The following is a 15,663-nucleotide window of genomic DNA, read 5'->3' on the forward strand; positions in this document are numbered from 1 at the left end:
TTTATCCTACCATACATACCTGCATTGCCATTAAGTGTATTATTACAATTATTTCTTAATGACAAGATGATGATGTGTGACTAAACTAAACTAAACTAAACTAAACTAAACTAAACTAAACTAAACTAAACTAAACTAAATTATAATCTACATTTTTCATAGCCTATTTAACATGTAGCCTAGTAGGCTATAGGCCTATCATCATTCAGCCTAGCCTAATACATCTTCTCAGTTATTCTTTCATGACCTCAGTGACTTTTATCCTCTGAACAGAGAGGTCAAATGAACGGACACATTGATACACAAAAACATTTTCTTACCATGCAACACACTGCCTGCAGTGCTTTCCTGCCTCCCTGTGGTCTGATGAGGCAGCACCAGTTTACAGTTAGAGGCACCTTTTGCGTTTGCTCTTCCGCACATTCGTCCCTCGACGGCACTCGTAGATTGACGGTAAAGTCAGACGTGTATCTAAAAGGGGAAGTTTCCTGCCAAACAGCTGCAATACGAACCGTCATAGGAGCAACCACTTGGCCGCCAGTTGTTCGTTGAAGACAATTCACTAATGAATTCAAAAGAGGATGTCGTCCTGCTTAACATTAGACTTCGAAAAGCATCAACAATACCCTAACCCTGTGATGGATAGCGAGACAGGCACCATGTCCATCGACCATGGAGGAGAATGGGGTAAGCGTCGATTAAATTACGTTAGCGTACACTTTCTAGAAAGTCCAACATAGGAAGCAGGCAGATGTGGCTGTCTACTAATTGATATAACGGATATAATTAAGACATTTGATCCATTAGTACACATTTTGACAACGTTACCGTTTCAGAAACCTTAGTTCAGGCGTCTGAGGAGTGTGTGTGTGTGTGTGTGTGTGTGTGTGTGTGTGTGTGTGCGTGTGTGTGTGTGTGTGCGTGCGTGCGTGTGCGTGCGTGTGTGTGTGTGTGTGTTAGCAGTTAGCAGTAGCTAGCCGTCAAGCCTGATGTAACATCAGTGTAAATAATAGTAATAACAATAAGGTTGCAGACAGTAAAGGCTATTTTAGGAACAGTGCACTTAATGCTCTCGGCTCTCGACTTGCATCTCTCATATTGAAAGATGGTTTGCTGTACTTGTTTTTGGAACAAGCTTAAGCGACGACTGTTTAACAATACCACCCATAAATGCTAAACAAATCAATTAAAAAGCAGGTTAAAAACAACACCATTGTTTTGAATTATATTTTATTTTGTTACATTTTCACTTACTGTTTTTGTGAGTTCCGTCATTGTGCTGTATTGCATATGTGTGTATTAGGCGTTGTGCATTGTCTATATTTATTGACAATAATGGTATGTGAATGTTGGATTTATAACAGAAACAAAAATAATAGAACTATCAAAAGACATTTTACATTCATACAATTAGAAAAAATGATCTAGTCACAATTAAAAAATGCACAATAATTCATAAAATGTATTTGCCAGTTAATTTCTAAATTATAATTGTATTAAACTAAGCCATATTTGACTGATTACACTTCAAAGTATTTTTTGAATATCCATAGACATGATTGGTCTCTTTCTCAGATTGTGCAATGGATCAAAATCAGTTTGACTTGATGTTGAGTGCTTGTTGTTACACAGACATTAGCCCTTTTGATGAGCTGGGTGACCTGGGGGATGAGCTAGCGGATGAGCTGCTGGATGCCCTGGAGAATGCTGGCTACGTGAGTAACCCGTCCTGTCATTTTGCAAATGGTGGGAAAATTGTACAACTAAACTGAAAGTTCTGCATTAAAAGTGGACAAACCTGAAAAGTAACTGAGAAATTGGTTGGATTGCAGAGGGAGATATAATTGCATCATACGCTAACCCTGTTGCAGACTCGGTTCAGTAAGGACATGTGATGCAAAAACGGTAGCAATGCACGCAGATTGTTTAGGTTTCAGGCAAACTGTGGCCAGCAATTTTTACGAGAGTTTTATGGACTGCTTCTTGGACATTTGATGTTCTCTGGCTCTGCTTTCTATAAATGACATAACAACTGGCTTGTAAAAAAATATATAAAGATTTTACAAGCACATTGCTTAGACTTTTCACCTGACAATGCCTTTGTTTCCATACATGCATCCTGATGAGGTCTGTTGTTTAAAAAGCATGTGTGTTTGGTGTTCTCAGGCCTGTGCGGGTCCAGACCTGGACTTTGATATCGACATGCACTTGTGGAATCAACTGGACTCAAGCAGCACCTGCACAGGTACTGTCTGCAACACATGATGTCAGCTGTGTGAACATGTACATCTGTTTTAAAAATAAGACCATTGTCAATATGATATAATAGCTTAACAATCAGGGTTGTATTAATGGGGACATAGTGGTCTATGCCCAAGGAATAAGGAATATACAGCTCTGTAAAAAAAAATGAATAGAGAGCTCTCCAAATGATCAGTCAGTGTCTTTTGTTTTTACTATTTTAAGGTATCCATTGAGTAATGTAAGAGCTGTAAAAAGGTTGTTGGAAAAATGTGTGTAAATATGCAGCGATAGTGAATCACATTGGCCTATGCTGATAAGCCTTCATATTATGTGACACATTTTTTTTCTGTGCCTTTGTGTCCTTGTGGGTCCAGATGGTGAGGTGAGCGTGGACTCTCTGTCACCTGCCCACACTCTGAGCTCTGTCCCCTCTCCTTCCTCTGTGGAAGCCCTGTCCCCATCATACTCCTTACAAGTAAGTCGCCCGTGTTCAACTCCTCTTTGTCCTTCTGGCAGTTGACTTTTATTTCCAATGCAAATTTTACCCACTGTTTCCAGGATGTGAATATTTACATATGTGCCCCTCTCGTGGTGCAGCGTTTTATCATCCAGATGGTGTTCAAACATTGACAGCCGCTCTTTGCTTTTTTTTCGGATTGCCACGCGCACACTTGAGACACTTATTAACAAAAGCCTTAAACACCTTGTCACACTAATAATTTGCTGCCCTGTCTGAGTCTCGTTCAAGAAAGAAAAAAAGAAAGAAAAGGTGCTGACAACTTCAGCGACATTAGCATAATTTAGCAGGCAGATGTTTTCGCAGTATGTCAAAAAAAAAAAAAAAAAAAAAAAGGACCAGGGTTACATCCAACACCGTCTGCTAACTGAATCACGTTGACTGATTCCAAGGACACACATTCATCTACTCACTGCAATCTTTGAATATCGACAAGGACACTTCATTCAAGTAATGTACATATACTTTGAAACATAGTATTTGGGTGACATTGTGAAACATGGACAGGACATGATGAATCACATTTTGTCAGGTAGTCTCTTGTACTTTCTGACGTTATCATGGACCATATACTGTAGCTACTCTCACTTAATGTTTTGGTAAGAAGCTTAGAACTGTGCATTTTCAGGAGGCAGAAGATTCAACTTAAAGGTGCTGTAAGGGGAATGGTTCTTTTAGCTAACTTCCTGTCAGTTACTGCAGTTAGCAGTCCCCTCGCTCGTCCCTACGTCACCACATTAATGCACTGCGGTCTTCAAGCAGCGAGTTATCTAGCATCATCTCAGATCCATAAGTGTGATAAAACATGATTAAAACCATCAAAACAGACATTTGGAAGGATTTTTACCTGCTCCGCCATTGTAGGAGCATACACATTCACCCATCTGTCGCTCTGGCGTGCACCGGCAGTGAGACCATGAGTGAGACGGGTGTCGGTTTGTAGCGTTCTCTCTTGTGATTGGATATTAATTTCGGGATCCCCCGAAAAGTTTATTTGCCGATTACATGCAGAGCAGCTGACTGAGATCGGCTTTATGAAACGCGCACATTATGTAAATGATCACTGTATGAATAAAGAGCGATTTAACACTTATATTAACATAAATAAACCGCTTACTTCACTTTTAATTCAAACTTTTGTAGGAGGTTTGTTTTCATTCAAATTTCCCTTTTAGAGGTCACTGAAGTGCAACCATGCTTTTGTTTACTACTGACGTCAAGAGAAATGCAGGTCCCGACTGAGTCTAGTAGACAAATAACTTCTCTGATTTCCCCATCTAGGACGAGGCCCTGTCTCCACTGTCGCAACTCTCTCCTGTTTCAATCTGCTCAGACTCCAGTGGTTACTCTACAGTCTCTCACCCAGCTAAGAAAGCTCCAAAGAGGATCAGCCAGACCACACGAGGTGAGGCAGTCTATCACCACCACACATCTACTCCTTAGTCTGTCTACTACATTTGAACGCTTTGTGCCAAAAAAAATCATGTGAGGAAAAAAAGTGGTCGCCCATTAGAAAACAATTAAAACAAATTGTTTGTGGAAACCTGTACTTAATCAGCCTTTACTTGTATTCACCTACTTATATTCACCAAAATCACATGTTCATCTCTCATTTCTTCCACCCCTCCCCTAACACACACACACACACACGCACACGCACACACGCACACGCACACGCACACGCACACGCACACACACACACACACACACACACACACACACACACACACACACACACACACACACACACACACACACACACACACACACACACACACACACACACACACACACACACACACACACACTAACACTAGTCAAACAAGCTCAGCCAGTCAAGAGGCCCATTCAAATCGGCCCAAAGGTTTCTATCCAGCCAAGGCCTCTGATTACAGCCTTGCCATTGGCTCATGCAGCAGCTTCCCTGCAGGCCAAGACAATCATCCTCCAGCCCCTGCAGACCACTGTGCTGCCTGTGGTCAAACAGGCTCCTATCAACATCCAACCAGCGCCCCCTCAAGGTCAGAGCTCACATTGCCTCATATCACAATGTATTGCATCAGACTAGTCGTGCACTGGATTTATTAGCGTGCAAAATGTGTTTTTCTTAACTCTTAGTGTTTTGCTTTTCGTTAGAGATGACGATGATATTAGCAATGTTTGTCTTTCTTTGCTGATGAATTTTGCTTTCGTTTGTGCCTAGACGATCATTTAATTGTGGTGTCTTTACCAGCAGAGGGTGCTATAACCTTAGTTTCTGCTCATCAATAGTCTAAAGTCCTCACTGCACTGTGCTATTTTGCTTAATGGTCCAGTAATGATACTTAAATCAAACATTATGATGTTGGCTTTTTCCCTTTTTGTATCCAAGATATGTCAAACTTCACTCGGAAAAATATGTCAAATAACCTCACTGGGAACAAGCATTCATGCCTATAAATCAAAAACTTTTTTCTTTATAACCCACTTGTAAACCAAGAGACTATTTATGGGATGTTTTGTGATTTTGCGTGTTTCATGGATTTAAGTCATTATCATGTTGTTTGGTGGGGTTTGGTTTGGCTTGCCTGGTCTTCTGTGTGTTACATCAGCAGCACCCAGGCCAAAGTAAATACTCATGTCATTGACTAGGACCCAAGTGGGTGGAGTGTCTGACCTCTCTTGACTTGAATTTGAGCTTGGCTCTCCTGTGAAATAGCCAAGATGGCAGACGGCTGGGGCCAAGACATCCAAGTTTAGGAGCCCTGATAGAAGTCAAGTCTGTTTAGTGTTATTTAGTTTTACCATATTCACAGCTGAGGAATGAGCCCTGTGCATCATGCCAATGGGAGAATAGAATAAGCGATATTTACTGATGCTGTCACGTTTTATAGAGGAATGGCAATATTGTGTTATGTTGAGGTAGTTTCTTTGTTTCGGGCCATAATCCATTATGAAAGTGGGCCCACGTGCATGTTTATGTGTGTCCATGCACATAAAACTTGCTCACCTCTCGTTTTGGAATGTGGAAGTTTAAGTGGTCGAGGTGGTAAACATCTTTTCCACCTGTACGTTAAAAACAGAGAGTCCTGTTAAAGAAGAGGGGTTAATGTAGGTCAGGGAGGGGAAAGGGAAGGGGGAGGGGGGTTGTACCACCTGCAGCAGAAGGTTCTTCCAACAGCAGTTTTTCCTCCAGCTTGTGTAAAATATTGTTTTAAAGTAATTTTTCTTTATAGATGCCATGAAAAATTTGTGGGTGAAGAAATAAACACAAACCTTAGTGGGGGGAAAAAAAATGACAGATGCAAATAATAATCACAATGTTATCCAGTGTCGGCGTTAATCATACAGGTATAACATGATTATAGTATAGCTAAGACCTGTAATTCTGAAGATGTGTATGTGTTGTGTGTCTCTTTCACAGGACATGCTATAGTGCTGTCTCCGTCGAGCCAGGTGCTACAAATCCAGACGCCGCAGACCATTACCGCCAATCTGGTCGCCATGCCAACGCTCAGCCAGGACAGGCCCGTCCCTGTGGCTGCTCCTTCGCTGGTCTCTGCCACACTGCGATCCCCTTCCTCCGATGACGACGTGAGTCCAGCACACACTCTTTTTATCAATGACATCTTCCTGCCTGTTGAACTGCACTGAGATATTAACACAGAGGATATGTTAGATAAGGGTCAAATGTCCACTTATTCATAATCAGTCAAAACCAACAAACTATATAATAATAATAATATAATACATACAAAAGGAAAAACTGCATAACTGTAAAAGATGCAATGTGATAAAGGGTCTTAAGCATATTTTCAGAACGTTCAATTTGCATTAATTGGTTACACCCCAACATAGTCTACTGTTTTTCACATTCAAAGTCAGGGAATACAGTAACATACATGACAGTAAGCAGTGTCGTAAAACCCTTACAGGTCTAAAGGGACATCTGATTGCACAAATAAAACTTCAGAGACAAAATCCTTGTCAAACATTTAGTCTGTGCACACATGACTCTCATAAATAAATACCACAGTGATTTATTGGCAAGTTTTTAGTTGTTCTCTCATCGTCTCCGTCATACTTTTTAATCGGCTGCCAAACTAAGAATGTGCCCAATTGATTTGCAATTTGTCATAGACATGGCCTTCTGCATCAGACATAGTACCATCATCAGCAACAGTTGTGTTTGTTTGTATGGAACATGTGATGGCTTGCCTTGTGTGCAGCTGCTCGGGCGTGCATGCACTTGCCTTTTTTTTCAGTAACTATGATGTCGGGGTTGCCATGTTCACACTTGGGACTGGATCCTGTCCAATATTAACTCTCTCGTTGTGCGCTATTTTTAGTATGCATTTCACACACCATTAACTTTAATGTCTACTTAGAAAAACACTACCATTTTCTATTTATTTATTTATTTATGATTGTTAATGTGTTTTTCCACACTTACGGAAAAGTAATTATTAAACTGCACGGACCATGTCAGTCAGTGAAGACGCAAATGGGACCTCCCTTCTTAAGTGAATGAATAACAGGAATATTTCTTCATTTAAATCTATTATGTCATAGTGAAGGATTTTCTCTTTGTAATAAGAAATACGTATAACTTTGTAAGAAAAATATACAGCAGTAGCAAGCAGATGAAGTGATTCTACATTGTGTTAGTTGTTAGGACACACATCTGCTTGATAGTTATATATTAAAATGATGGTAACGGTTCAAGAACAACCCATGAACCTCTGCGGCTTTTATGGAGCAACAAATAATCCCCAGATGATCTTTATTAGTCCCTGCCTTCTATGCACCTGTAGGGGGGTTTATTGGAAAGATGCACATTATGCAAATGCATTTCAGACAGCGTAAATGTTTGTCATGGAAAGGACATTGCGCTCTGCTTTTGGACGACAGAGGGTGGATGCTTCCGTGTGTGCGGCACATTCACGGGGTGATGTCAGGACAGCTGCATTGAACAGAGAACACATGCAAAAACAAACACACATTTTCCTCATTTTCAGTATATTTCTCCCTCACACAATCATTTGTCTTAGGTCTGTGTAATGACTGCTAAAGAACAGCACAGAGCTTTCAGTGAGTCTTTTAGAAGGTAGTACCATTAACTTCAGCAGAGCCCGGTCCAGAGATTTTAAAAGGTTAAACAGCAAACTCAATTACAGTACTTTTGTTTATAGTACAAGCTTGTGGTCTCTCGCAATAAAAGCTCCCCCTCCTTTCGTGGGTGCTGGTCTTATTGTGGGTGTGGGAGAGTCTGATAATGTTTTTAAGACCCGAGGGCTGGTTTACTTTGCATGTGTTTTCTGATTCTCTTCTCTTTGTCACTTGAATAAACATGCAAAGGCCTGTTCTGTTAGTCGCAATGGGTCCGACTCCATTGCAATGTCAGAAAGATGCCGTGACTTTGGGTGTTGTTTCAGGTTGAACGGTGCTTGATGACTAGCTTGTGTGATCTTCTTTAGTGAGTTGAGAAGACATGTTCTCCCACTGTTAGTCTTGTTTTCTTGAACAGCAGGACCTCAACATTCACACTGTTTCACCATTTGCCATCTTGCTCACACACTGACCCGGCGGTAAACTGGACAAAACCATATGTGTCACATTGGTGGGATCTCCCCTTAAATCATCTGCAGCGACTTGTGTGTGTTGACACTGTGACGACCACAGAAAATGGATCTGATTTTCAGCTACTATTATCCTATAAGAATAATCACCGGTGTGACCCTGATGCATTACTCATCAACACGAAATAAAAACATTCGTCATAGTCTGCTCACTTCTTCTTGACATTAACAATGTTTTCCATCACCCTTTCGTAATGATTAACCTCAAGCGAAATTTGGAAAAGTGGATGTTGTTTTATGAATGGTAACGGTTGACCTCTGGCTGTAAAAAAAGAGCCCCGATAAAGTGTCTGAGAGGAACTTGTCCAGTAATCATGGGGATAATCAAGTCTGGGGGGAAAGCACTTTTTGTGCCAGACGTTTAGAACAATGTAGAGGAATTCCCAAAGCCCAGAGGCCAAAACAAACACGCCTCTCAGCCATTTGTAAAGCTACCAAGTCAATAAAGTTTACTATTTGGTGATTAAAGGGGAGGGACTAAACACATTAGTTGTGCAGGGGGGCAAATAAGTCTTGGTTTTTGGAGCTGAGAACTATATTAATTTCTCAAGATGGAATAGTGAGGAAAAAGATTTATATTGCCAAATCAGGGTGTTAACTTAGATAGCGAGACTATCTAAGTTTTGCTAAATGGCGGCCACTGTAGGAACGAGTGACACTTATAATGGTGGATGGTAAAACGTAGTGTAACAATTGCACTTGAGAAATAAAGGCATAAAGTCAGCAGATCAAAAAACACACACTACAAGCCAATGGTCATACCAGACCAAGTAATGTTTGAGCTGCCAACCCCCTGAGTGTACTACTGTAATAGAGTTTGAGTTTATTTTAATGTTTATGATTTCAGCTTATTTGTATGAAAAAAAAATGTATGTTTTTATAGATGCACTTCGGTGATGTTTTTCGCGGCCCACCAAGAAGCACTTGAGCCGTGTCATGCTGCGCGAGTGAGCGTGTATGCTAGTGGTTCGGACATGCTGCAGCTGTGTTCACTTTATAGGCTCACTGTGATTTGTTTTGCAGTGCAGTGGTGGACCTGGTCGACTGGGGGATGTGTAAAATGCTTTTTAAAGATGGCATGCCAGTGCCAGGTGTTACTACATGATGTATCTAGAGTGTGTCTGAGGGGTTCTATTCCCATGTTGTTTACAGTACTGTATTTTGTGTTGCAGTTGGCATATATAAGCCTGGGCATTAAGCGGCTGCGAACGATTACATGCTTCAGACAGGTGTTGTACAGGACGACACGTTTGGGACAGCTGTAAACAGCCATCAGGGATTGGGTCACTGTAATGTAACGAGCTCTGACACAGCCAGGGATTTAGCTATGCGTGTGTGTGCATGTGCGTGTGCATGTGTGAATACTAGGCTTTATATACACCTAGGTATTTGAACATTTCATCAGATGATGTATTTTAAAGAAATAGTTAATTATTGCAGTAATCTGGACTTTTGAGTTTATGCTATCTGGTTGTTTTTTGTTATTGTTAAAGCTGCTTTTCTGCAATGTAATGCCTCAGGAAAGCTACTGTAAATCCATCACATATAACCCCATTGTTTCATTACAAAATGAGACCCTGCTGGCTATTACCAAAAATGAAAATGTAAATTTGGTCATTTGTTGCATCCCTAAAACGTACCTCGTACCTCGTTTCTCTGCTAACTGTCGCCTAAGTACCACAATTCAAAATCCGGCCACAAGACTAGGTCTATTGGGACATGTGCTTTCTTGCTCTTGCTATGCGCCTCCATGTTTAACCAACGCATTTGCATGGAGATTTGGGGAAATGAAGTGGCTATAGGGTGAATTGCGACACACACTTGCTCCTGGAAATAATTCAACATCACAGGTTAACAGTTATTTCACCCGTTGAAACGCATGGCACAGTTCTAAGGTGTTTATGATCCCTTGTAAAATCAGAACACGTTTTCACCATGACTTGTTAAACTCCCCTCCCATTTGGAAAGGTTAATGGTTCATTACACACTTCCTCCTGGAGTTAACCCTTTGTACGCTGAGTGGAAAGAGTAGACCCTCATCAGCAAGTGTGAAAGTAAGGCATGCTGGAATCTCTTCCACTTGTCGCATGTTTTTTCTCTTTTCATCTATACGTTTATCTGTTGGCCAGTTGTTGAGCAGCCGTACTCCCTTTTCCAGGACATTCAGGATCAGCTGGGAGCATGTGCCTTGCTCATGGGCACCGTGGAAATGGCTTGACTTTTGACGCTGAGACTTTAAGTATGAAACAGTCAGTGTCAGTTTTTTTTGACCCATTGAGTGATATTCATTGAGAACTGCCGCTCTTGCCTCCTGCCCCACATTTCTCTCTTCATCCTGGTGGCTCTGTGAAGTTCTCCCTGCTCTCCACTCCCTGGTAACTGTGTACTTGCAGCGTTCCCAGGCTCTGGCTGGTGGCACGGCTCCCAGATCTGGTCTGGGAGACAGGAGGGTGGGGGGGGGGGGGGTTTCTCAGGAGACAGAACACAAATACAGGGATCCAAATAACTTAATCACCGGCGGGGCTATTAGGTCCAGGATCTTAGAGGCTTATATACCCTGTTTGTGTTTTTTTGAGAAGGGGGCAGAAGAGGAGGAGCTGGGGGACTGGACGGCCAGTGAAGGTGTTTGGATAATCACCACAGCCACGGGTCGTGTTCATTTTAAGATAGGTCACGTTAAGACAATGTGCTATTTGAGATAGCGTGCAAAACCTTGATTTCAGTTCTCACCTCACTAACCCTGATTAGGAAGATTCCCATTTGATATGCTTATATCAAATTACTAATTTGTTTATTTTAGATGTATATTTTTCCAGCCATTTCTGCTATATATAATATAAATATATATGCCCCTGTGTTTATCTTTCTCAGAGGTGAACCTCAAAAAGTGCCACAGGTCTCCCTTCACATATAGAACTATGGATTTGCGAGCGACCTCTGACCTCTCGGAGGGTGTCAGTGTAAATATTTTCAAGCATAAGCTCAATCGTGTGCACTTAAGGGCTCTTTGGGGCCATGTTAAAGCCATGATGTGTTGCATTAACCTTGTGATCACATCTCGAACATGTCTCTTTATTATTCTATGGCTGTAGTAAACTGGAGCATCAGAGGCCGAGGTTCTCACCAGGTGAGCATAACAAAGTCGACCCTGGCTTTTATGTTACCACTCTTCCATTTTACTATTACATAGGCTTTCCTCTGGCGGTCATGTCAATGTTTCCATTTTCAAACATCTCCTGCCTTCTTGCACTTGTTCTTGTGAGGAGTTCCTTAGTATATTAAATGTACTAAATACATCCCGAGTGTTAATAAAAGTAGATGTTAGATTTCTAGAAGGGAAACAGCAGTAAATGTGAATTATCATATACTGTAGAACATACTGCTTTGAGATTGACTGTAAAATGTTGTTTCTCATGTCTAAATGTGTGTTTGTCCCACTTCTCCTATGGAAACTTGTTTGGGTGCTTTCACAGAGAAAGATTGCACATATGAATTTGTAAAACCATTTCTAACCAAACGCCCCTTGAGAGCATAGATAAACATGATGTCACGCGAGTGAGCGGAACCTATGATCTACAACATCTACAACAGTGGCCCAGGCAGGCAGGCCTTTTTCACTGCTTTCTCACAATAACCGGGCCTGTTTCCTGTTTGGTTAGGTGTTGAGTGGATGCCATCAAATTAGCCTGGTCCTACCAGACCAACGTACTTCATTTCATTCATACAGAGGGTCTGGAATCGCTCAATTGACGAACGTTAACTCACTAGAAGGCAGGTGTCTGTTGAAGTTTAAAACTATTGGGTCTGCCCATGCCACTCTGGATCTGCCAACCAATCGCACAACGTTTGGTCGTGGCATTGTTCTCAGCCACTCCCTCTGTTCGCTGATTGGACCGCCCAAAAATCTGGCGGAGAAAACCCACTAATATACCGCAGGCCCAGACTGACTACTGAAGGGAAATGAAAATTGAGCGGAAGTACGTAGGCGGGCGGTGCAATGCTACCATCAAATGTGATGCAAATGAAACTTGACTTGACTTAATAACCTAATGTCAAATATGTTTTCTTCTGTCTGTGCTTTTTGTCTTTTAGTCGAAGTTGTCCCAGAGGCAGCAGCGCATGATAAAGAACCGCGAGTCGGCGACCATGTCCCGGAAAAAGAAGAAAGAGTATATGCTCTCGCTGGAAGCTCGCCTGCAATTCGCACTGTCGGAGAACGAGGTTCTCAAGAGTGAGAATGGCAGTCTCAAGAAGCAGCTGGAGGGCTTGCTGAGCGAGGTGAGAGGCTAGATGACACAGCTCTGCGTATATAAAGATGCTTGTGTCCAATTTCCTCAGCAAGAAATTAGTTCGTCATTTAAAAACGATGCCTTTCTTTTCCCCCCCGCAGAATAACATGCTGAATGTAACGGCCCCCAAGAGGAGAGCTGTGTGTCTCATGGCGGTGTTGGTGTTCCTAGTGCTTAACGTTGGACCAATGAGGTACGCATATATATACAGTATATATATACAGACACACATTCTCACCACATGCTTGGCTATGTCCTCCCAAACTGTTTGGTTTAGTGTCTAAAAGCATGAATTCAGTTCCAAACACAATCACGTTGTTGATGACAGAAGATGATGTAGCTCAAAGATACAGGAAGATTACTGGTGGTAAGTGCAAATGATGTTGCGAATGCACAGTTGATTATTGTAGGAAGACAAATGGGAAGTCCCATGACTCATTGTGGGAATTACACCTCCCATGTTAGATGTTGAGCATGAGCGTTTATTGAAAACAGTGCAGTTGACAAAAATAATGAACACTAGCCTACAAGGAACCAAAAATTGTTTTGCCATCCTTCAATCTCTCTTTTCAACAGTTTAGCTTTGACTTGTTTATGTTTTTTCGCAATAAATTCTCAATGGTCTCCCTTTGAGCAAAATCACCTGAACCTAATACTTATATTGTGGTACAATCCAGTCTCATCCCGAGCGAAAGCTGTTCCAGTTTTTTAGAAAAATCCAACGTTGACATCCCTGCCAAGTGGCTCTTGTGTGTATGTTCCAATCCTCTGTTGTTGTTGCCAGAGTTCATAGAACTTGATGACTAATGGGTGAATAAGTCTCATCTGGATTGAGAGGAACAAAAGTAAACATTTACCGCTTACAAATGTATCCATTAAAAATCATTTCAGGGTGAGAAAGAAGCGCAAATCATTTGTTTGAGGGTCATTTGTCTCATCTCAATTGTGACGGATAAAGATGAGTTATGTAAAACTACACTGGGGAGAGAGTGCAGCTGATTCCAACCAGTGGGGCAGATTAGAGAGATTGTGTGATCTACAAACTCTTAACTGTACTGATGAATTCTTTGAACTCGTGTCATACAAAATGTTTGTTTTCTCCGGAGAATAGCCTCCTCCACTAGGATGCAAGACTTCACTTGTTCAACTTGTTGGCTTAAAAAGCTGTGTGCGCTCTGTGTTGGGAAAGTGTTCTCTCTCAGTTGTTCGCCTGCGCTGAAAAACATATAAAGCTTTCTGCGGACCCACAAATGAGTTTGCTTTTGAGACTTGAGTGGTATTTACACTATCCTAAAAGTCTCTGTGTCCCTACCTGCACTGCTCCCCATCTGTGTGTTTTTGTGTTAGGGCTCTCCTTTGGAATGTAAAATATGCCCGCCTTTTGAGGTCAGATCCCTTTGAAATGAAAATGCCACCCAGTATAGTAATACTGTTGAAAGAGACTGTGTGTGTGTGTGTGTGTGTGTGTGTGTGTGTGTGTGTGTGTGTGTGTGTGTGTGTGTGTGTGTGTGTGTGTGTGTGTGTGTGTGTGTGTGTGTGTGTGTGTGTGTGTGTGTGTGTGTGTGTGTGTGTGTGTGTGTGTGTGTGTGTGTGTGTGTGTGTGTGTGTGTGTGTGTGTGTGTGTGCCCCTGCATGCTTTGGGTTATGAAGTTCAGATCAACGTTCAGATTCTGCTTGTGGCTAAAAACCAAAAAAAACATGGAATTGGAAAGTTGGTCATTTCAGTCCAGTCTTCCTGATTTTCCCTCACCTCACCTGTCCTCTGTGTCTTCAGTCTAATTCAGGGTGGCTCCAAGCAGCATGAGGCTTTTTCCACGCAGCACAGCGGCAGACACTTGTTGGACTTCTCCTCAGATGGAGAAACTGAGGTCTCGATGGGCCCCGATCCCCTCGGCAGTGCCCCCGCTGAGTTCGCTGACAGGTAATAAACTTACCCCCCCCCCCCCCCCCCCTCCGTAACCCCGTAAGTGGACAAGGATGCACCTGCGCCTGAGCTATAGCGCTAATTACGCCCAACCAACTCTGTCCAAACGTCTGCCTTTCAAATGCGTCTGCCTTTCAAATGCCTCCGTGCCCCTGGCTAGTTGGCCCACCAGTTGAGCTTTGAGTTATACAAGGCTTGGAAATTAGGGGTCCAGCCTTGTTTGACATTGTAGCTTTATATAGCTAGCAACAGTTTATTTTTCTAAAAGGTTTATGTATTTTTCTTTCTTTCTTTTCTTTAAACGCAGTAGAGGCCCCAGCAGCCTCATTTATAAACCGCATAAGTAACATTCTTGTTTTGGTACATTACCTGCAACCCCCCTCCAATGTACTGAAAAATAAGTCTTAATGTCTGTATGGCATTGCCAGCCTGTGTTTCGTCAGATCTCTGCGTAGGGTATATGTTACATGTTAACCAAAACAATTCGGCTGTAGTATCAGGTTTCCCGCCAGCATTAAAGCGGCGCTGGCAGGAAGGAACACATTAGCCTTTTTACAAAAGGGGGTGACAGCCCCAAACGCAGCCGAGAGCGGGATGACGGTGGAGATATGAAACATGATCTCTGGGAGGACGGGGGGGTCCCACTGAACAGAATTGTGTGTGTGTGTGTGTGTGTGTGTGTGTGTGTGTGTGTGTGTGTGTGTGTGTGTGTGTGTGTGTGTGTGTGTGTGTGTGTGTGTGTGTGTGTGTGTGTGTGTGTGTGTGTGTGTGTGTGTGTGTGTGTGTGTGTGTGTGTGTGTGTGTGTGTGTGTGTGTGTGTGTGTGTGTGTGTGTGTGTGTGTGTGTGTGTGTGTGTGTGTGTGTGTGCGTGCGTGCGGAAGGTTAATACAGGCCCCCCCTCAGTTGGAGTTATGGTCAGGCCTCTGAGCTCTGACATGTTGTCTCGCCGAAACCGTTTCCAGAGCGTTCAGAGACAGGAACGCGAGGCGTAGTGGACGTGTCGGCTCTTGATCAGGGAGGCCCAGGGGAGGTGTTGTCTGTGGCAGGCGTTCTGTTAACTAGCCCCCTGCA

At 42.4% G+C, this 15,663-nt stretch overlaps 1 protein-coding gene across 1 annotated transcript in view; it reads left to right on the plus strand.

Moving 5' to 3' along the window:
- The first annotated feature begins 466 nt into the window (after positions 1-466).
- Positions 467-15,663, plus strand: part of atf6 (activating transcription factor 6) — a 31,316-nt gene continuing 16,119 nt past the window's right edge. Inside the window, exons 1-10 of the mRNA XM_080032039.1 lie at positions 467-687; positions 1,633-1,715; positions 2,167-2,245; positions 2,619-2,719; positions 4,043-4,166; positions 4,579-4,782; positions 6,165-6,334; positions 12,472-12,657; positions 12,770-12,861; positions 14,443-14,589. Of these exons, the coding sequence (XP_079888165.1) occupies positions 582-687; positions 1,633-1,715; positions 2,167-2,245; positions 2,619-2,719; positions 4,043-4,166; positions 4,579-4,782; positions 6,165-6,334; positions 12,472-12,657; positions 12,770-12,861; positions 14,443-14,589 (1,292 nt within the window). The 5' untranslated portion in view covers positions 467-581. The remainder of the gene's footprint in view (positions 688-1,632; positions 1,716-2,166; positions 2,246-2,618; positions 2,720-4,042; positions 4,167-4,578; positions 4,783-6,164; positions 6,335-12,471; positions 12,658-12,769; positions 12,862-14,442; positions 14,590-15,663) is intronic.

Source organism: Ammodytes marinus (genome assembly GCF_949987685.1).
Source record: "Ammodytes marinus genome assembly, chromosome: 8".
Taxonomy (NCBI): domain Eukaryota; kingdom Metazoa; phylum Chordata; class Actinopteri; order Uranoscopiformes; family Ammodytidae; genus Ammodytes; species Ammodytes marinus.